Here is a 22,763-nt window from a genome sequence, read left to right on the forward strand (position 1 = left end):
TACAAATTGCTATTTGCTACAAATTTCTTCTCTATCAAATAGCAATTTGATTGATCTAATCGTATGGCTTACGGGAATTAAAGATTGCTGCACCTTGTCAATCATTTTAAGTTTGTTAAGAATCCATTCAACAAATTTTAAACACTAATCAAACATTTTATTAACCTATCATTGCCAATATAAAACAAGGAATTTCTAATATACGGGGTTCTGTGTGCACATATTCTTGTATTGAAGAAGAATGTCTGATTAGATTAAACAATTGTTGACATTTCATGCCTAAACTGTTAAAAAATATGGACAATTTTTAAAGTATTACCATTAATTTTACTTCAAAAATCAAGTAAGATTTTAAGACAATCGATCTATAAATTCAATATTCTACAGTAAAATTGATTGAAAGATGACAAATACATTGAAACATAGTTATTTTAAGAATTAAATTTTAGAAACATTATTAATTCTGTATTTCCAATCATGTAACCGACTGAAAGACAACTTTCATCTGTTTAATTGGAAATGGAAATTGTTGTACACCTTTTTTACAGACCTTAATTAGAGAAGGTTCTCAATTCAGCCTGTAATATTGACCGTATGTGATTGTGCATAAAATCACTAACTTTTAAAAACTCCTACTGACATAATAAAACATCAAAAATTAAAAAATGGTGTAGTTCTTTAATTTTCGAAATTTTGTCAGCTTAAGCACAAGTTGACTTTTGGTGACCTTCAGATGTTAATTGTGTTATTTTTAATTTATATTAAAAAAAAAAAAAATTAATATTAAAATTATTATAAAGTAAATAATAAAAAGTAATTTTTAATTATTAATTTTTTATTAATAATAAAAAGTAATTTTTAATTATTAATATTATTATTATTTTTAATATTTATTATTTAAAAAAAGGGATAATTTAAAAGATAATTGCAAAGTATTTTTCTTACTTTTTGTAGTTTGTTTTTATTTTTAAAATGTGTTTTATTGTTTACTAGAGCACTAACATTGGTTGCTGTTGAATTGAATTTTGAGAAACAACTGTTAGGCCTGTACATTTAAATCTAAAATATAAATTGAAGTGACTGTATACAATGTCTAGTAAGATGTCTTGAATAATTGACTAGCTTTCCATTTTAAAGTCTAATAAAATGCTTTGATTCTAAAATACATAAATATCATTTAAGGATGTTCTTGAAAGGCAATTTTAAAATGAATCAGTGATTTAGAATCAATGCAAGACTGTCATTAATACTTTCCTTATTAAAATTTTTGATAACTAAAATAATTTGTTCAGCTTATTTCTTTACATAAGCTAGGAACATTGATATTCCATTTAAAATTTGAGTTGACAGTAACTCCCCATATGAAATTAAGAAATTCTTTTCTTCTTATAAACCAAAGTAGTCACATATTGTTAATATTGAATTCATTATTAAATTTAAATTATTGAGACAAAGCTGTTTGATTATGTATTGACAATTGAACATGAGATAAAATATTTTCTCTAGAGTGATGCTAAAACATATAGGTAGAATTAGATTTATTTTCATTTAATTTATAGTTGTTGGTATGACAATGATATTTTGATTATTTTGAAATTTTCAGAATATGAAAATTCAATAAAAAGATTTTTTAAGTTTATATTACACTGTTATAGTTATACAGTGATCCAGTTATGGTTGCAAGCCAGATCTCCAGGTCAACAAGAAGTGAAGATTCTTCACCACCTAGCAGTCCTCAAATATCTAGTCGTGAACGGCCACAGAATTTTGATAAAAGACAAACAAGTAAACAAGTTGCAGCTATAACTAATAGGTAAGCTATTCGATGTTTTATAAAATTATTGTTGTTTGTAAGAGTACTACTCGTGGTTAGAGATAGCTTTCCTGTCTGAGAGGTGTATATTTGATGACTGGGCAAACCAATATTGCTAATTGCTTGTTAACATGTTTCTGGTTACCATTTTTCTGTTTAATTTTGATTCACAAAACCGACTTAAATATTACTTATTTCACAGTACCAAATAATGTACTGAAACATAATATTACAACTGTAAGTAGTAAATTTTTGGATCATTGTGGAATATGTTTGTTTTTAAAAATGTTTGGTAATATGTAAATAAATCAGTTCATTTTACTTTTTCAATTAAAAATCCTACAGTGCATCGGAAATAAAACTCTTTTAGCAGCAAAGCCAGTAAAGTTTATTACCAGCTTTTTTTTTTCATTTATATTTACAAAATTTATTTGGATTATTATTTATTTTTAGCATCAAGAGGTTATCCACAAGAAAAAAGAAAGGGATAGCTTCTACACCTCCTTCAGCATTATCATCCCACGAGGGTGGTGCCATTATTGATGGCTATACTCTGCAGGTAAGAATGATTTACATATGCGTTATTTTGCTCATGTTTAAGTTATAGTGTTGTCTAGAATGATTAATTGGTATCAAATGTTAATTGAGAAAGATCATATTGTCTGTGTCTTTAGAACTGAGGTTTAAAATATACTCTAACCTATATGTTTTTGAGAATAATTTTGAATGGTCAAAACTATGTATAATTTTGTTAAATTCAGTTCAGTAAAGACATAATTAGTGATACAGAATGTAAAATAAATCTTTAAATAATCTGTGAGATGATTTTGCTAACATTGTCAAATTAAAATTTGTAAAATTAACTACAGAACATTTTTTAAAGTTCAGTCATGTATGCTTTCTATATTTAAACTACATTAGTTACACACATATTGTGTTACACTACATTAGTGTTAATCATATTGTTTAAACTATGTGATAACTTATTTCAGAATACCAAATAACATATCCAAATATAATATTATAACCGTAAGATATGGTGATAACATTTTTAGATTTTATGACTGCATCCACAGAGAATCCCTACTACAGATTCTAAGACATCTTGGACTATGTAGCAAATTAATAAACGTAATAAAACTGACCCTTACAAACATTAAGTTGAAGGTAATATTCAGAGGTGAGCTCTTGGAACCATTTGAGATCAAAACAGAAGTGCGCCAAGGCGATGGATGGCCTCTCACCACTATTATTCAACTGTATCTAGAAATGGTAATGAGGGGATGGTTCAAAAAATGCCCCTCAAAAATAAAATTAGGCCCAAAAATTAAAACCTACTGTCTTTGTTTCGCCGACAACTTGGCACTGCTAGCAAACGTCATTGATGAAGCTACATCACAGATATTAGAACTTTGAAACATTGCAAATAAAATTGGCCTCAAAATATCATTTGAAATTACGTCCCAAAAACCAACACGTTTAAAAGAAGTAAATATAAACGGTAATAAAATCAAAATTGGAACCCAATTTAAATACCTTGGAGAAACATTAACAAACAATCTAAATGAAAAACCTCAATCCAAATAAGAAGAAACAAACTAGCCAAAGCTCAGAAATTAACCTGATACATCTACAATAAAAAATGCCTATCAATAAATGGAAAAATAAGACACTACAATGCATTATAAAACCAGAAGCCACTTATGAACCAGAAAGCACTTAGGAAGCAGAATTGTTCCACTTGAGCAAACAATCAAAGACAGACACTCTAGAAAATTGGAAGAATCCTGCATCAATAAAAAGTACCAGAAAGACAGGCAGTGTTGGTTTGTGCCTGACAGAATCGTGTACAAAGAGTTAGAACCCATCACTGATACTGTGCGTAAGAGGAGACCAGGATTCTTTGGACATATCATGAGGATGCAAGATTCAAGACTTCTGAAACAGCCAGTACAGCACAATCTTGACTTGAAAAACACAAAGCAGGATGCAGATGGATCAGAAAAATAACAGAAGATCTGAAGGAAATTGGCCTTACACCAGAAGATACCATAGATAAGATAAAATTAAACAAGAAAATCAAGAACAGAAACATTCGCTTCACACTCACAAGAAAAAACTCACAACACAAACATTTTCAGCACTAGAAAGGGCACAAAGATCGGAACGTATAAAAAAGTACTAGAAGGCCTGCAAGGCCCAAACAGTCCCATCGAAGAGACTTGGATAATGGACTGATTAAAGTGATCCTATGCAGTCATAAAAGATAATAATTATAAGTAGTAAGTTTTTAGATCATTGTGGAACTGTTTGTTTTTAAAAATCTTTGATAACTTTTTGTTAATATAGCAGATCATTTTACCTTTGAATTTCTGTTGTTTGATTTGTTTCTTTATAACAAAAACTGGAATACACAATAAAATAAATAAAAAGGAAGCTACTTTTGCAATATTAATATACATAATAATAATTACATTATTATTATAAATATATCAATAAATATTATCATGTATGCTAAATAATATAATATTAATATACTGATTTGTGACAAAACCACTTTCTTCAGTTTTTTCTTTGCATGAACTATTGTCATCTACACATTATGTTTTAAACATTTATTTTATATATGTATATACTGATTAGAATTATTTCATATGAAAACAAGCTATTTTCATGTGCACAGTGATATAATAATCAGTTTATTTAAATTTATAAAAAACATACGCGCATGTTATTGTATGCGTATATTGACTTCAATACCAGAATGGTAGCAACTTTCTCCTTCATCTAGAAGTACCTGGGTCTGAATCCTGTTTGGCTTGACATTTATTATATACTTTAAAATTTCAGGCTACAATACATACACAAGCTTTGAATTACATTGTGAAATAGGATAAAGTATAATTTAATAACTATTAAATAGAAATAACAATTAAGTTAACTTTTCTGCATTATAAATATTTTAGAAATTTACAATATCAATAGAATATAAAAAAAAATAATAAGAATAACAAAAGAATAATAAACAGGGTAAAGCAAAATGGATAAGCCTTCACAATGTTTGTTTATGAGACTACTCTTTTCTCAATTGAAAATAATGTATGGACATATGATAGGACACAAATAATAAAGTAATTCAGTCAGATTGAATTACTGGTTCTCTCAATGTAAAAGTGTGATTTATCACATGAAGTTTTTTATTAAAGCTTTTTTTTTAATTAGAAAAATATTTTTATTGCAGGATCCTTCTTTGTTAAAAACTGAATTGAAACAAGCTAAAGAGTTAATGAAATTTTGCAGAGTAAAATTATTACAATATCATAATATATTAATTAAACAGATACCACCTGATGATAATGCATCTCAACAGGCTTTGGTTGGAATACACGAGGTATAATAAAAATATTTTTAACTAGAAAAAATTTTTATAAGGATGTTTCAAAAAGGACATAACCTAAGATTAAGCAGATAGAATCACGCATAGGTAAATTTTATTTCTCCCTGCATGTCAGTTGGCAACACTGTACTCAAGGTTAGCACCTTAACAGTTGAAATTACCTTATGCACTAGTGCACCAGTGTAAATCGTCTCCATTGTGTTAATTCTGTCGTTTTCCAAGGACAAACATGTATTTATTATTGAGACTTATTGCATGTGTAAATCTTACAAATGAGTTTCGGGTAAAATTTCTCAATTCTTTAGTTCCTAATAAGTCGTATTGTGTTTGATTAATAAATTTTGTGAGACCAGGAGCGTATACGATTAGAAAAGCACAGGTTGACTGTTATTGTTAAAATTATAAATTCTGGAGGATGTGAAAGAATGTTTGACTCGCCCTTCCACAAAATCACTTGGAAAGTTATCTTCACAGGCTGGGCTTTCACTATCTACAGCCTTCAGGGCTACTAAAAAATTACAATCGCATCGGTGTCATTCAAGAACTAAAAGAAGTAGATCACGGATAATGTTTACAGGATTGTCGACGGTTTAGTTTTCTTATTGATGACAACAGTATTGAAATTGTAGATCGTGTTCATTTCAGTGATGAGGCAGGGTTTCACTCAGATGGCTACATTAAACAGCCAAAACTGCTAAATTTACACTCATCTCAGACTTTGTTAAATTCTATTCACTTTTGGTTTTATTTTAGATTTTATCTGTGATATTAGTTGTAAGTTTTATTTATCTTTTGGATTAGCTTTATTTTCTTTTATTAAAAAAAATCCCGGGCAATGATAACGCGCAGACATTTTTCGCCCACTAAAAAAAAAAAAACCTACCAATATGGAGTGCTGAAAATCCTTACATGTTTGATGAACGACCATTACATACACGTAAAATTGGTGTTTGGTCTGTGATCCCCTGGCATTGTATAATAGGGCCTTCATTTTTTTACAAATCTGTTGATCGCAACTTAATCAAACAGTTTATTGCCATATTAGATTTACATGAACAAGAATGTCGATTCCAGCAGGATAATGCAACATGTCATACTGCTAATGAAAGGCTGGGTATGTTACAGGAGTTTTTAGACTATTGTTTGATATAAAAGGGTTGCGGCCTCCAAGATCCCCAGATCTTACACCAGCAGACTTTTTCCTTTGGAGGTATTTAAACACAATCCTCATACAATTGACAAATTGAAGGCTAACATTGAAAGAGATATTTCAAACATTATGAAAAGTGGCTGCAAATTATATGAAACATGTACAAACCTGCATCGGGATCACAGGATATCATTTTGAATCATTTTTGAATTTTGAAAGTTATTGAAGGTAATTTGAACGAATATTGTTGCATAAGTATTTTATTAACATTAATATTCTTGTAATAAATTCACATCGTCAAAAAAAGGGGTTGCGTCCTTTTTGAAACACCCATAATGTGAGGCCTGTTCCTCAGAAAGTATTTGATCTTATTTGTTTTATTCTTATTCAGCCACCAGCGGAAGTTAAAGCAGCTGAAGTCAAGAAGCAGAATTTAGTTGTGCCATGGTAAGACAATCCTGATAGGTTGTTATAGCTTGTCCAAGCTGAATTGGTACAGATCTGATCTAGGCAATGGTTGCCTAACTAGCGCAGAACTATAATACGCTACTTGTGAAAGACAGTATATTTATGGTATAATAAATTTTATGGTATATATACAGTATAACATTTTTTTTATCTTGTAAGTTTTTAATTTTACTAATTTTTGGTAGAAATTTTTTTTAGTAGTTTTTATACTAATGTTTATTCTAATCGATAAATGAATTCACATCATAATTTTTTAAATTATTTTTAGTCTAATATGTATATAAAGAAATAAATTCATAACTCAAAACAATTCCCAAATATTTAACTAACTTAATTTTAAATACTTAAAGAAAAAATGAAGTTAAATATAATTATTACCTTAACATGTAGATATTTCTTGTTTTTCTGTATTCTTATAATTGTTTTTTATTGCTCGACAATCCTTTTTTCAGTAAAAGTTTTACATTTTACTTTATAATGTATTTCATTATGAATTCACTAGTGCTAAAGTATCCGTGCATCACTAAAGTAAAAAATTACAAAGTTGCCGAATATATAGCACTTCACTCCCTACTGCATGTTTTCATCTTCTTCTGACAATTCTGATGAACTCTTGCTTCCCAAATTGATGATGATACATTTAGTTTGTTGTTCTAGAGGTCCTTGCAGTTAGCGATATACATGTTTGTTTTTTTTAACTTGTTTGCAACATTTTATCCAGTCCTCGACTTGAGAGATCTGAACTTTTTATGAGAAATTTCCATTGTTGTAGCTGTTGAAAATTGTACATTTTCAGCTGCGACCTGGTTCTTCACCCATGCCCATAACATCTTGATGGGATTTAAATTCCGATGATATGAGGTTAGGTGTAAAACAGGGAACCTGCCTTCCGCTAATATCTCATCTATCTAATATATTCTATCTATATATTTCACCTATCTAATATATATAGGTGATGTTTATTTTTTTTAATTCTCACAACTCAACTTTCATAAAATTTTCATGGAATGGTACTGTTAGTCCTCAGCCAGTCATAATCATTGATTGTTTTGTTGATGCTGAATTCAGTGCTCGGTTTTCTTCAACATTATGATAAGAAGCATTATCTAAAATAACGACACTGTTTACTGGCAAATTAGGTATTAACTTTTCTCTTATTTGCTTTAAAAACATGTTGCAGTTCATCTGAGAATGATAATCACCTGAGGAAGATTTGGCTTTCCATACTGTCAAGCAGTTGGGAACGAATCCCGTTTCACTACCGATGTGGATAATTATTATCCTTTCTCCATTTGAAATTGGCACAGCAAAACACACAGGTGCATTTGAAGGTTACTGACATTTCTGTTGGCAAGGAGAACCTAAATAAGTGTCATCAATGTGACAATTGGTCTTCCTTCAACTTGATCTACATCTTTTTGGTTATATTCAGCTTTACTCAAATACACAAACCATTTCTACTGAATATCATATTTTACAATAAGAATTACCCTGTTATTTCTGATTCTCTTACATTGGAAGTCCATGCTTAACAAAAATGTCTGTAAGTTACTCTTTTGCCCATTAAATACCCCATCACTTTCTAGTTTTACGTTAAATTTCCTTAGAGAAGCAAGCAGCTGTCGTTTAAGTAAAATTTTAACAATTTATGTCGTACAGCATTCCGATCAAAACTGTGTCCAGGTTTGTCACTTCCGTTTTGCATTTTATTCCTTTGCAAGGAGAACTGAATTTTTTCCAAAGCTATTTCACCAGCAATTTGCTAAACTATTCTTTTTGAGACTCCTGTGGTGTACACAACTTTTTTGGAGTTTCTAACAAACATTTCAACTTCTTTTGCCATGTAATTAAAAACGTTGTGTATAATTTGTTTCCCTGGGTGGTTTGGTGGTGAATATCTTTTTGATGTAAATTAGACATATATGCAAAATAATAAAATCAATTCACTACCGTAAGAATAGAGCCGACAAAAATTTACTAATTTAACATGAATAAATTACTTTTAAAATTTCACTTAAGACTTCAACTACTTTCAAGAATTGAAATTCAAAGAACGCTATAATCAGACAATAACATTACTCTTTGGATGCATACAATTAACCGGACAAGTTTTAACTGCAAATACAGTACAAATTAGAACAGAATCATTTAGAAAAACAACTTAGTTTGTGAATGAATCAGGAATGGTATGTATAAATAGAGGTTTAATGTTTCATTTGAATGTTTGGAATGACACATCGTTCAGTTATTATTTACAGAAACCTGAATAAAGATATTTTTGTTATGTATGACTGATAGTCTAAGCTAGCGTACGTAAGTAGCTTTGTTTGCTACTCCCAGAACAAAGGACGAAGAGCGTAGCATAAACAGTAGACATCAATCTTGTGCGTATTTGGCTTGGATATTTTATACGGTTATAAAACTATAGATACATTCAGGCCTTGTTAACGGGGCACTGCTTCTGTATCCCTTGTTTCATTTTGATTAAAATTCAGTAGCATCAAGTTATCATACCACATTTCATGATTTTATAGAGAAGAATAGATTTATCTTTTCCTGAAATATTTACTATGCACCAACACACTCTTACAGAATTTTCATAATTTTTTTCTCCATTTTTTGACTCTAATGACGTTACAAGATCAAGATGTGTAAAATACATCAGGTGACTAAAATGCTGAGTTATTACAATAGTTTCCTTTATTTTATACTTGCCAAGAAAGAAAAAACTAACTACAATGATTTATACTGAGCAATCCTATCTAGTAGTAGTTGAGCCTACTAGGTTGTGTGCCTATGTGTGTGCATGTACACACACGTTTGTGTTTATTTGAAAAGAGAATTCATGACATATTTTTATTGAAGTAGAAATAATGTTTGCATTGCTTATAAGAATATACTATTATAAACTTAATTTTTAGTGAATAATTTCTCTGGAATTTATAATTGATTGATTATTTTTCAGCTTTGTTCTCTTATGGATGAACACAGTTTTACTCCTAGTACACCGTCACCATCTTCTGTTGAAATAGAACCTGCATATGAAGTTGGTGAATCTAGTCGTCTGTCATTGATATCACCGTTGGCTACACCTGTTACGCCAACTCCGGGTCACCATTCGTTTGATTTGCCTCCACCTAAAACTGCAGTCGTGATGAAAACATTTAAAGAAACCGAAGGACCCGTTATCGAAACTGAAACTTCATTGATGTTATTATCTTCAGATTCAACGCCATCATCATCTGCTAGCTGCTAGGTAGGCGATTATGAATTTTCTTATGAATATGCATTTTGTTTAGACTGACTGTTATTGTTATTATAATTATTATTGATGTTATCATTTATAAAGTATTCTAATGGATCTTCATTATTTTATTTAGTTATTGTTATTACTTATTATTGTATGTTTTTTATTTTCACAGACATAATTTGATTATCTCATTGTTTAAATTAACTTTCATTATCAGTATAAATACATAATAATAAAATTGAAGGATCATTCTCATTGATGTTTTATTCAATGTCTTATGACATTCCTTTAATCCTGTTGTGAATACATATGTTTAATATATGGCATAATATTATTCATTAAATTTAAATAAATACTTGGCCAATTAGTCGGTTTAGCGGTCAGCTTTGCTAACTATTTAATTAACTGGTTTCAGGTTTGATAGAAACACTTATGTATTGACTTTGTGAGTGATGTTAATTAAACTTCTCTTAAATTTGGGCTTAATTTACAATTTTTTATAGAACTTGAATTTGAATTTGGAATGATCTTGAAAATATCAACTGAATAAATAAAGAAAAGATTGCCACACTTCCACTTTGAAACCAAAAGCCTTTTGCTTGAAACGTTTTATTTGCTGTTATTGAGTAAAATAAAAGTTTTCAACACTTTTTATGTTTGAAATAAGACTGGTATCTTTTTAAATAATATATAATTATAAAATAATCGGTAGTGATTGCAGTTTATTACATATTTTTATACTCTGGATCATCTGACTCTGAGGTTCCAAAATTAGTAATTTGAGTTTGGAATTATAGGGAGGAATGCAGATTGGTTAATGAAAGAAGCACATTTTTGTTACTAATTAAGAAAAAAAAAATTAATACTATATTAAAGCCTAACATTTGCACATTATTTTAATACGAATTTGTTTAAATAGCAAAAATTGTGTTATTTATATTTTCAGAAAAACAAATTAAAAAAATATTGTCTATTTATATTTTGTATGACATCAAATTTTTTTAACAGTAGTAAACAGTTTTTCATCAAAAATTAAAAAATGTAGGGCAGAGAGAGGGGTGTACATTTCAACAATATTAAGTATATCCTTTTTTTTGTATCAAATACACATTTTTATTTCAATATTTAGCGTATACAGTTACAATATATTAGGCAGTTAATCAGTTTTTACCACAGCTTCTGATCACAACCAAATGATCAAATTTTAAATTTCAAGTGAACTCTACATTTTTTGGCATGTAGCTTGACCATGGGGCATTTTTCAATAGGGTATGGGGTACTTTTGAACCGATGAATAATAACTTATTTCCCTTCAAAAAACATAAATTTTATTGAAATATAACATGTACAGAAAAATGCAGTAAAATTAAATTTATAAATTGTGAATGGGTAAATTTACAAATTGTTAACTTATTCACTTTGAGCATAAGACATATTGTTATTTTAATTTTTTATTTTTAACTGAGGAAAAATTCACAGGAAATACCAATGAAGAACTAATTCAAGTAGTTCCTCCACTTCTGTGTGGTTGAGGAAGTTTCCTTTTGATGCGACTAAATAATTTTTTTTCAGGAAACGATGATTTCCAAGATTCTCTCTTCCTATGAATTTTACTCTGCAATTGCCTTCTTTATCTTCTACATATCCTATGAAAATAATTTTATTATTTTTTCCTGCAAACTCTACAAGTATAAAATAATTTATTTACACTGTGCAATCATCATTTACAAAAGTCAATAATTTCTTCAAATTCTGATGTAGAAATCAAAAGTTGTTCTAAATCTTCACATTCAAATACATCTTGTAAAGGTAATTTTTCCCCGCTGTCACTGCCAGAAGATTCATCATATAGACATTTTTACAGGCTTGTGTTTCATTTTTTGCCCGTTTTCTTAAATTTGAACTTCTTTACTGCTAAATTTGCCTTTTCTTTTAATCTTTTCATGGTTTCCTGTTCAGTTTGTTTTTCTAGACTTTCAGTCAGAATTTTTAATTTCTGTTTTCTCTTCCCCCTTTGTTAGTTCTTGCAATAGATTCAGGAAAAGGCCAGACATTTTCAGGTATTAGATTTCCTTTATTTTAAGGCTTACTTCCATCGTTAATTAGTTTTTCAAGTGTACAGCTCAATAAGTCTGCAGTAGGGGTATTGTTGCTTGTTGTAGGGTGATTTTCAGTCATGCAGCTTGCTACAAGTGAAAAATCAATAGGGGATGGGTTCTCTTGTAGGACTAATGGATTATGAGTAGGTTATATTAAGCCTAACAGAGACTTTAAAATCTTTATATATAAAAATTAGATGACAAAGCAGCGAAGTACCTGTTGCTTTAAAAGCATTTGTAATATTTTTCACTGTAAATGAAGAAATGTAAGTTGTGTTCATTAATGCAGCCAGATTGTGAACGGTAATTGTTTTTCCAGAATTTGATATTAGCTGGTCATTTTGTGCTATTTTAAATTTTAATTTAAATGGCTCCATTATTCCAACATCCAAGGGTTGGAGGCAGTGAGTGGAACGAGGAGGAAATGTTACTAACACTATACCATTGTCCATTATTGTGTTTGTTCATTAGCAGGTAAAATTTTGTTTTCTTTCAAACTCCATGTATGCTTTTTTTATATGTTCTAGAACCTGTAAAAATAGAGGACCAGTCATCCATCCACTTTTGGGACTGTTTACTAAGCCTAAATCACCCTCAGCTGCTCCAAACTACAGTGTATCATGGAATTTCACCCTTGGAAATACAAATACTGGAGGGACTGTATTTCCGACAGTATTGACAATTATACACACTGTTATCATTGTTCCCAATTCCCCAGATACAATCTGACCGAGCTGGCAAGTTCCTAACATAGCAACCACGTTTGGAGCTTGAAGTACCATTGATACTCCTTTCTCGTTTAGATTATATATACAATCCCCAGTGAATTCGTCTGAGTGAATAGTTCGTTCATAGTTGTCAAAATATTTTGCAACGTTTACTTTATTAAAAGTTGTAGCTCTTAACAAGCTGGTGTTTTCTAGCTTTTGTAAGTTGAGCCGTTTATGATGATTCATATAACCCTTGATCCTGTCAATTGCAGCTTTTTTATTCTAATCTCAAATACTTGGTTTGCTTGAGCCCAGGCACTTTGAATAATCATACGCAAGCTGTTGAACTTGTTTGTAAGTCACGCCACAGTTCTTATTTGGACATTTATGATATATTCACAAAATATATTTTCTTGATCTGCGGTGTAAACTTGCCGACTTATATATTTGGAGCTTAAGTAGTTTGATGAAGTATCTGGTATTGGGTTATCATCAAGATCAATTGTCTTTCTTTCCCTATTCTATAAAATAAAGCAGAGTAGTGCATTCCATAAAAGTCTGCAGCTCTTCTAAGGGACATGCCATCTTTAACTTGCATGGCCTTAGTTATCGCTTCCTCACTCACTTCTGGCATATTATGCTTCTTTATGTAAGTACATATTATATTGCCCAAATCTGAAAGAAAATTTATTAAAGTACTACTTAACTATTGTGAGGGGTACATTTCAACAGCGTTGAAATCTACCCCCAGAGATTTGTTGAAATCAGCTCCACATACAACCTTTAAAGTTTAAAGTGTTACAACTCTTCTTAAAAAAGGGGTTTCAAGTTTTAATAGTATTGTTAGATGCAGAAATTCTTAATTATTTTTATAAATAAATTTAGCTTACCTCAATGGATGGTACAAGTAAGAAAAATTAATTGATGAAAACAAGATTCAGTTTTAACTTCACAGTACACAAAACGGAACTCATTCTGTAGCAAAGCTCATTGATGGCAAATCAAGAGAAACCTATTCCAGCTGTTGTTCCATTATGAAACTTGATTGCTCACTTGCTGGCCAATCAAATAACAGTTTTCCTGTGGTGGGAAATTCAAACTGTTGAAATGTTTACCTTCTACCCTAGTTTATAAAATTATAGAATCGTATTTATGAAAACGTTTAAAAAGGTATTTTTTAAATTTTTTATTGATTTCATCTAGAGTTGTTTCAGGGAATTATTTGACCATATACTTGATTCATAAACAGCAGCCTATTACTAAAAAGTAGTAGATAAGAACATTAATAATGTATTATATAATTAGTTATATGTATTTATTATATATAGCAACTGTAATCACCAAAATATTACTGAAAAAAAACCTGAAATTTGAAAACCTGAAAGATAAAAGCGTATTTATTCGGAAACTACATATAACAAAAAAAGGGCATATTTTTTATATACCAAAAAACAATTCTTTTTCATGTCTCTGAAAATGTTAAAAAATTATATTTGCTGAAATTCAGTTTTTTCTTTTGTTAACCTTAGTTTCCATGTCTTCGCACTGATTTATGTTAGTTATGACATCAGGAGTATATTTTATATCTGAATGTTGTATTGAAGAAGAGGGTAAGATGTATCATCTTATCTTTTTCATATATATCATCTATGATGATTCATATAATATGTCTTAATGGAACATATATGTTACACGATTTTTGAAAGAATATCTGAACCTGTCCAGGTTAAGGGTTGAACCTTAGATTATGTATTTATAAGTTAACGTGCTGATCAGTACCTCAATTGGCTGATGAATATGGCTGCCAAAGACTGTAAGGCGCTGTTGAAGTACTAAACATTCTAAAATGTTATACCTATCACCATTTTTCCCATTTTGAGATTAATTAATTACTTTATTTTCCTTGTACACTATATATTAATCTTAATTTTACTATTGTTTCATCCATAATAATTTTGTTTTATATACATAATTTATATCCTTCAATTGTAAATTTGTTAATTTACATTGTGTAATTTATTTTAATTATGTAATAAACATATATAATCTGTCTTTATTTGTTTACCTGTCTGCATTTTGTCTTTAAAATAAACTAAAAATGATTGCATAATGTGTAAAAAATATTATATTCATAATTGTCTATCTCTCTCATTTTTTCATAAGACTTTAAATATCAAATCTGCTTTACTACTTTATTAAATAACAAATAACTATTTCCTTTTATAGCAAATGAATTTACATAAATGAAGTTTCAATTTTTTGATGTGCGTTCTGTGATTTCAATATCGTTAACATTATTAGACTTTCATGCGTTATTACCATTTCTTCAGTCATTAATTAGATCGATAGTAATTTTAACTTAATTTTTATGTTATTTAATCATAACCATCTGTTATTTATTTGGTTTGATTCGCCTCTAATTTAAAAAAAATATATTTATTATTTTGTAATCTTTTAAACTTAATGGATTTACGTGTGTATCTTACATTTTAAATTTTCTGCTTTTTCTATTTTAATGTTGTCTATCTCTTCAATTTTTTTATTTTTTGCACTTTCTTCCATAATAAAATTTAATAAACTCGGGTGCCTTAATATATGACACGTCTTCATAATTTTCTTTTGATAAAAAGTTGTTACTAATTTCTTTGAATTATTGTTATGAATTCTTATTTTATGTATTATTGACCCCCAGTAAAATAAAATTTTTGCAGTTTTCCATAATTTAACATTTTAAAAGTTTGTATTACTGTATTTTATAACATTTGTAGAGACAAATAGAGGTATTTTGTGATGAGAATAAACTGTTTTTGTTTTTAATTTGAAAGTTGGCAAAGTATGGATGTTACCTTCTATAGAACTTAATAGTACAAAACCATCAAAGTAATTTTAAGATAATAAATATAAAAAAAAGAACATAGATTAAGAACGAACTGCTGATTTATATTATCATAATTATTACAAGCGAGTCTCGATTATCTATAAATAATTTATTGGAATTTTTTACTTAATTGTGTGATAGCTTTCGATAGCATTTGATACACGAGATAAAATATTATTAATTGTATTATAATTTATCTATTATTGTTTTTTACTTTCATTGCGAATGAAATTATGTTGCTGTAATCATATTTTCTATTTAATTCACGCATTAATTCTTATTTTATTTTCAGAATACATAGGCCTAAGCTCTTTTGACATCCTTGGTGGTGATGGCCAAAAAGTAAAAAGATATTATTAGGGTGGGCGACTTACAAGGATCTGCTGCAAAAAACGCTCATGATTGTTGTAAATCGCTCAGCAGTATGTATACTTTTCAGAATGAGATGAAGAAAATAAAATAAAAACAATTTCCTTTAATATTAACTTTTATTCATAGTATCGTTTTTTGCTTCAGTAAATGTACTTGATGAAATAGTACGGTCAGTCAAATCAATAATGCTTTGAATATTCACACTTAGTTCATGTAGAGTGTGAGAATTATTTTCATAAACATTTTACTTCAAGAAACCGTAGATAAAAATTTGCAAATAGTCAAATCCATGAAACATGCAGACATTAAAATGCTTTTGCTAAATTTTTGTTTGGTGAAAAATTCTTAAAAAAATCCTGTAGTTTAGACCATTATTGATCATTTATCTTGTAATACTTCTAAATTTTGTTAAGAGTAGAACGCTTAGTTTATCTGACCTTGGATAAATTCACAGGGAGAGTCTCCTTCCCATTAAGCTCAATAAAAGAAACTGCTGATTTAAAAAAAAAATTTACGAACTGGTTTCTTGATTTAGTTCATGAGGGTCTTCTGCAGAGTTAACATTGATAATCTGTTATTACCATAATTTTGTCATGCTTAAAATATCTATAAATCTATTATCAGTGATTTTATTAAAAAGCATTTGAAGTAATTTAATTTTTATTTGTCTTATCTACCTCTTTCAATTTTTGTATATATGTTGGTACGATATGAAATTTTAAGCCAGTTTATATTGCATGTCTATGAGATGTTGCAGTCTGTAGACTAGCATCAATTCATGGCTGGTTTTTAGTCGCTTACCCTGTAATATTTAAATACTGTTATTAGTAAAACATTTATAATTTAGAATATTGTATGAATGAAGATTTTTGTTTCTATAACTGTTTTGAGAATGCCAATTTGAATTTAATCTTTTTAGTAATGTCTTGTATCTGATGTATAAATACTGTATTTGTTAAACATCTGTCCTTTAAGATTGATTTTTAGATTAATGTTGTTATTGTATATTGTAACTATATTTTGGTTTGTCAATAAAATCCTCTATCGATCACTATATTTGATGATCGAGCGTTGGTGGTATTATGCTTGTTATTTCTTCAGTCTTGAAAAGTTAAACTATTAGTCGGTTGCAAAATAATATTGTAGTAGATTTTACCAGTATTTGTGATGTATTTATGTGATATTTAATATAATACTTTAGTTTATTATACTGCTTTAATTTGTTTTCCAGAATAAATTACAACTGTTGTTGATGTATAAACATTTTTATAAAAGAAACAAATTCATAGTGTATTCATGAATAGCCCTTTAGTTGGGGGAGTTATGATGTTCTTTTAGAGTGATAATAAAATCGTTTTCACTTTTTTGTCTTTTTATCTTCATGTATGAAAGTTTCTATTTGTTGTTTTATAATTGCACAAAACACATACTATTATTATTATTACTTTTTGTAATGTATTGGCTTCATTTGTTTATTGGTGTTCAATTTGGAACAGAGATTTTTATTATATTTTTCTTAATAATACCTTGGCTCATTCATGTGAACATGTTTACCTTGAAATGGCATAAACTGTAAATATCAAAAATAAAAATTGATACTGCCAGTGAAAAATCTGTAATGGGAAAAATAATAAATGGTGGGGTACAATCAAATTCTTTGCATAAACTGAACTCATATACAGAGTGTCCCATATAAAACGCAACCCAACCTTATATTGGTAGGTATTGAAATAATAAAAAGGCATGTGTAAATGTAAATGTAATTTTTATTATTACCATCCATTACCTTACATTTAGAGTAAATGTTGGAAGTGGCCGACATCTTCTTGAATACAAGCTTCAATTCTTTTTACAGCGTTTCTTGCAACTTTTTTCAATGTTTGTGGCTGGATTTTTAATACAGCTTGTTCAATATTGACTTTCAATTGTTCAAGTGTTGTGGTTTGTTGCTGTAGGCTTTTTCTTTGAGATAACCCCGTAGAAAAAAATCCACCGCAGTCAAATCTGGAGATCTTGGTGGCCACAAGCCTCGACCGATAACACGATTACCAAAGAATTCCTCAATGAAATCAGAAGTTGAACCTGCGTAGTGCAATGTCGCACCGTCATGTTGTAGCCAGCAGCCTCTGTCTTCCTCTTCCAAGAGTGCAATGAACTGAAATAAAATATCCTGATATCGTTCTGCATTAATGGTGTACTGAAAAAAAAATAGGACCGATTATTTTCTTCTGCGATATCGCACATCACACGCCTGACTTCTGCGGGTGTAATTGTTTTTTCGTGATAAACGTGGGGATTTTCAGCACTCTAAATTCTACTGTTTTGGCTGTTTACGTAGCCATCCAAATGAAACCGTGCTTCATCTGTGAAAAATAACAAATCCATAACATTAATTCCCTCACGCAGAGATAGACGGAACCATTGACAATATTATAGCCGTTTGTCGGGCTCAAGAAGTCGATGAACCGTTTGAATGCGATAAGGTCGTAATGTAATTGTTTGGTCGCCCGATGAACAGTTGATTTAGACAAATTAATTTCAGCAGACAAACGTCTGATCGATTTATTTGGCGAGGCGAGTAATCGGTCTTTGATTTCAGCGACTGTGTCTGTATTCAACACTGACGCAGATCTTATGTTCCTTGTTATTAACAGAACCGGTCTCTCTAAATTTTGCAACTAACCTTAATACTGATGTTTTGTTAGGAGCTGGTTTATTTGGGTACTTATGACGAAACAAATCTTGCACTGCAACCACAGATTTCGTACTGAAGTACGACTCAACAATGAAAACACGTTCATCTAGCGAAAACACCATCTTGTCTCTAGCAATACACTGAACGTTATGATTGTATTGTTGTTGCTATCGGTAGTGTTCTACTGCGTCGCCATGATGTTCAGATGTTGGACGAGTCCATTCAGTAACGAGTAGGGGAGTAAGCTTGACTTTTGAAATTTCATGGATGGGTGGTTGTTGGGTTGCGTTTTATATGGGACACCCTGTACATGTAGTCATTTTTAAAAATTTTGTATTCATAGTGTCACAATCTTCCACTTAGTTGCTATGTTTTATATTTAGCATTTATATGAAGGCAAGTTTTTTTTTATTTTAATAACTCTTTATAATTTATTACATTATGAGGCACTATTTAAAAAAAATATTTTCTTATTTGTGAAATGATGACGTGTAATAAATTGATTTATTTAAGTATGAGACGTTTTATAAATCTTCCTCACAATTTATATATAAGATGACATTTTACCTTTTTGTGTATTTATCCTTTTTTTTCTTGTCTAATCTCTGTCCATTATAACTGTAGATGTAGATGTGTTCATTTATTGAATTGGTTTAACTATCTCCAAGTCCTTGATGGATTGTTTAGAGATTTTACTTTCATCCAGTTCATTGTCTCATTATTACTGATGTAGTTGACCTTTGATACTTGTAATATTCCTTAAAAAAACAACCTCAACTCCCAGCTATCTGAATATCCTATTTTTTCCATTTAGTTTAAAATGGTATTTAATTAAAAACCCCAGTTCTTGATTACATTCTGACTTTCTAGAACTACTGTTACTTATAACATTTTTATTGAGTTTCTACTTGTAATTTGCTTTTTAAACGATATTTTAATTATATTTTAGAAATATTTTTTCATCATATGAGTTTCATCATTATCACTTACATTTGATATTTAACTCCTAAGGAAACTGAATTCAGAAACCTGTTGCACACCATATCATTTTGAACAATTTAAGGATGTATTGGTCATTTACTACACAATATTCTTACTTTCTTATTGTGTTTATATTTCCTCCACAATACCCCTTAATTCACAGGACTCTGGAGAGTTTATGAAAAAAAAGAAAACATCCATAATTTTTAAGAAAATATGCCAAAATATGGTTAAAAACAGCAGCAATATGTACCTGTTTTTTTCCATCTTTATAATTAAATAATATAAAGTTTCTCATAACTAGAAAAGTTTAGGTAGTGTATGCTTCTCAGTGTGCAAAATTATGAATACTAGAAAAAGAAGTAATTTTTTCCATTTTGTAGATAGTACTTGTACTTGTCATATAATAATTTTAATTTTATCGTACTATATGTTGTTATCGCTAGCATAATTGCTGTCTTTGTAAAGGTTTGATACTGTAATGAAATTTTTGACAATCCTAAACTGCAAGAAGTAGTCCGTTAATTGGTAAATTTTTCCTTATCCTATACAATAAGCTCTGAAAAAGGGTTAAACTTTTATTGTTAAGAAGCAACCAGATATGCATTTTACTATTTGTTTTTTAGTATTATTTAATTGCTTTAGTATTACGTTGTTACATTTCATTTTACAGTTTGTTGGTGCCGGGTACATTTATAATTTTTATTTTTCCCATACCCAGCCTGTTTTCCGACATAAATTAGCTACAACAGTATCTCATTTTTTCAACTGTCCAATGCCTTCCAGTTTTTATTACTGTAATCATTTATGTTTTATTTTTACTTTTATTGATATTCCAGCTGAACTTTAAGCATAAATGATAAAAACTAAAATGTTGGTTTCAGATTTCTGCTATGTACTTGTATATGAACAGTTTTTTCAATAAACCGGTCTGGTTAATAACTAACCATATGTGTTTCAAGCTTATTTAATTAAGAAGTTATCTCTACTTTCACTATACAGTACATTATAATAAGTATAATATTTAATGGGATTTTTCTAGAGGTTAGTTTATAAAATTATGAAAATAGTAAATTCCAGTAGATCTTTTGAATTAAATGAGAATTTCGTATAAAAGTTTTTGTTATTAAATAATCTGTTAAAGGACAAAAAGTAATAAAAATACACAAAAAATTTTATTTTTATTATTTTTTTTCTGATTCTTGGTTGTTCCAATTGTGAGAGAATCCAGTTATGAAAGATTTATATATACATGGGTTTTGTAATAATAACTAATTTTAAAATGTTCGATGTAATTTTAAATTAAGATGGAAAGTACATCTCTTTTAATACCTCTTTTTAATGATATTTTGGTTATTTTTCATAAAAGTGTAAACATTTTTTTCCCTTTTTTGTTTATAAAATATCTCATAACATTAAAATATTAATGTATAAAATATAATATATTTTGTAAGTTATCTAAATATTAGGAGTAATTCCCCTCATGAATTTTTTTTTCTTTTATTCATTATACTTTGTTTCTGAAGTTTCACCGTTTGAAAACTATTTTAATATCACTAATTAGAACTTTTGTTTATACATTATTTACTTAGTTTATCATTCCAGTATGCTAGTACTTAATTTAAAATTTAATATTATTAATTGATAAATTCTGTACTATTTATAAATTATTTTATTTTAATTTAGTTGTTATTCAAAACACAATTGTCTTTCTTAGATTATGAAGAAAAAGAATAATAATATCCTGTTTTACACGATTATTATATTTCTGAAAAATTTGTAAAATAAATATAATAAGTCTGGTTATGTATATTGACCGTGTGTGTCTAAATAAGAACATTTAATGTTGATTAAATTATCCAATAATTTGTTTACTACACTATATGAAACAGCCTAATTTTGAAGCTTTAGAAACATTTATAGAAAAAAAAAGTTTTATGTTATATTACAAAAAAACAATATTAAACGGTAACCTCGGCCATCTGTTAGAAAAAGTACATTTGCTTCACATATTCAGGAACGTTACAATTTATTATTTATTCAAAAAGTAACGTAAAATAAGTAAATTACACATTGTTATTTTTCAACATAGTCTCCCTCCTTTTCAATGCACAGTTACCATGTTTTGGTAGAAAAAAATTCCTGTGGCTGTTAACAGACTTGCTCTTGAACAGCGTCAATGACTTCTTCATCAGAGCAAAACCTTTTACCCCCTAGAACCTCTTAAACACATGGATTTCAGAGGGTGTGATATACAGATTATAGAGGGGATGTTGCAGAATAATCCACTTTAATTCACGGGAATGTTGCCGTTGTATGAGTGCCATATGAGGGCGAGCATTATTCTGTAAAAATGCAAATGGAATGTTAATTTTTTTCATGCATGTTTCAGATGGCTGTTTTTGCTGGAACCTTCAATAAATTTGAATAATACTCAGCGTTTGTAGTGTACTGTTCTGTTAGGAAATTGATGTGCAGAAAATCCTGCATATCTCAAAATAATAAATAATAATTATTAATAATAATAATTATTTTTCTTACAGAAAAAGTGGTTTTTGCTTTTTCCAGTTTCGTACAAGAAGAATATTGCTATTGCATCAATATGCTTTTGATTTCTGGGGTAAAATAGAATACCCAAGTTTCATCAGTAGTGATGTTATACTGTAAAAATTCATTACTCTTTTCTCCATATCATGCTAACAATGTGTGAGCAACCTGCAGGCGTATTGGTTTGTGTTCATCCATTAGCGTGGAGAATCCAACATGCAAATACTTTCCAGCAATTAGGATGATCTCTGATACAATTATCCATGCTGCCAACACTGATACTGGTGTAGAAACATGTCACAATTAAAAAGATTGAGTTAATTTAATATTTCTAGTATACTTTTCCATTAATTGTTTCCAACCATGAAAACTTCTCCTGTATGAATTATACAAATAAACTCTT

General features: G+C 29.2%; 1 protein-coding gene across 2 annotated transcripts in view; it reads left to right on the top strand.

The window, feature by feature from the left end:
- The window catches only part of TBC1D5 (TBC1 domain family member 5), a 71,321-nt gene extending 50,270 nt beyond the window's left edge, over positions 1 to 21,051 (top strand). Inside the window, exons 11-15 of one of the 2 annotated variants that reach the window (XM_075374721.1) lie at positions 1,656 to 1,813; positions 2,267 to 2,372; positions 5,055 to 5,204; positions 9,794 to 10,084; positions 16,058 to 21,051. In XM_075374721.1, coding sequence (XP_075230836.1) covers positions 1,656 to 1,813; positions 2,267 to 2,372; positions 5,055 to 5,204; positions 9,794 to 10,084 — 705 coding nt within the window. In that variant the 3' untranslated portion in view covers positions 16,058 to 21,051. Of the gene's footprint in view, positions 1 to 1,655; positions 1,814 to 2,266; positions 2,373 to 5,054; positions 5,205 to 9,793; positions 10,085 to 12,704; positions 14,934 to 16,057 lie in introns of those variants that run through there. The other variant, XM_075374720.1, reaches the window with a different exon arrangement.
- The last annotated feature ends 1,712 nt before the right edge of the window (positions 21,052 to 22,763 follow it).

Source organism: Lycorma delicatula, chromosome 9, assembly GCF_047948215.1.
Source record: "Lycorma delicatula isolate Av1 chromosome 9, ASM4794821v1, whole genome shotgun sequence".
In the NCBI taxonomy this organism is placed as follows: Eukaryota; Metazoa; Arthropoda; class Insecta; order Hemiptera; family Fulgoridae; genus Lycorma; species Lycorma delicatula.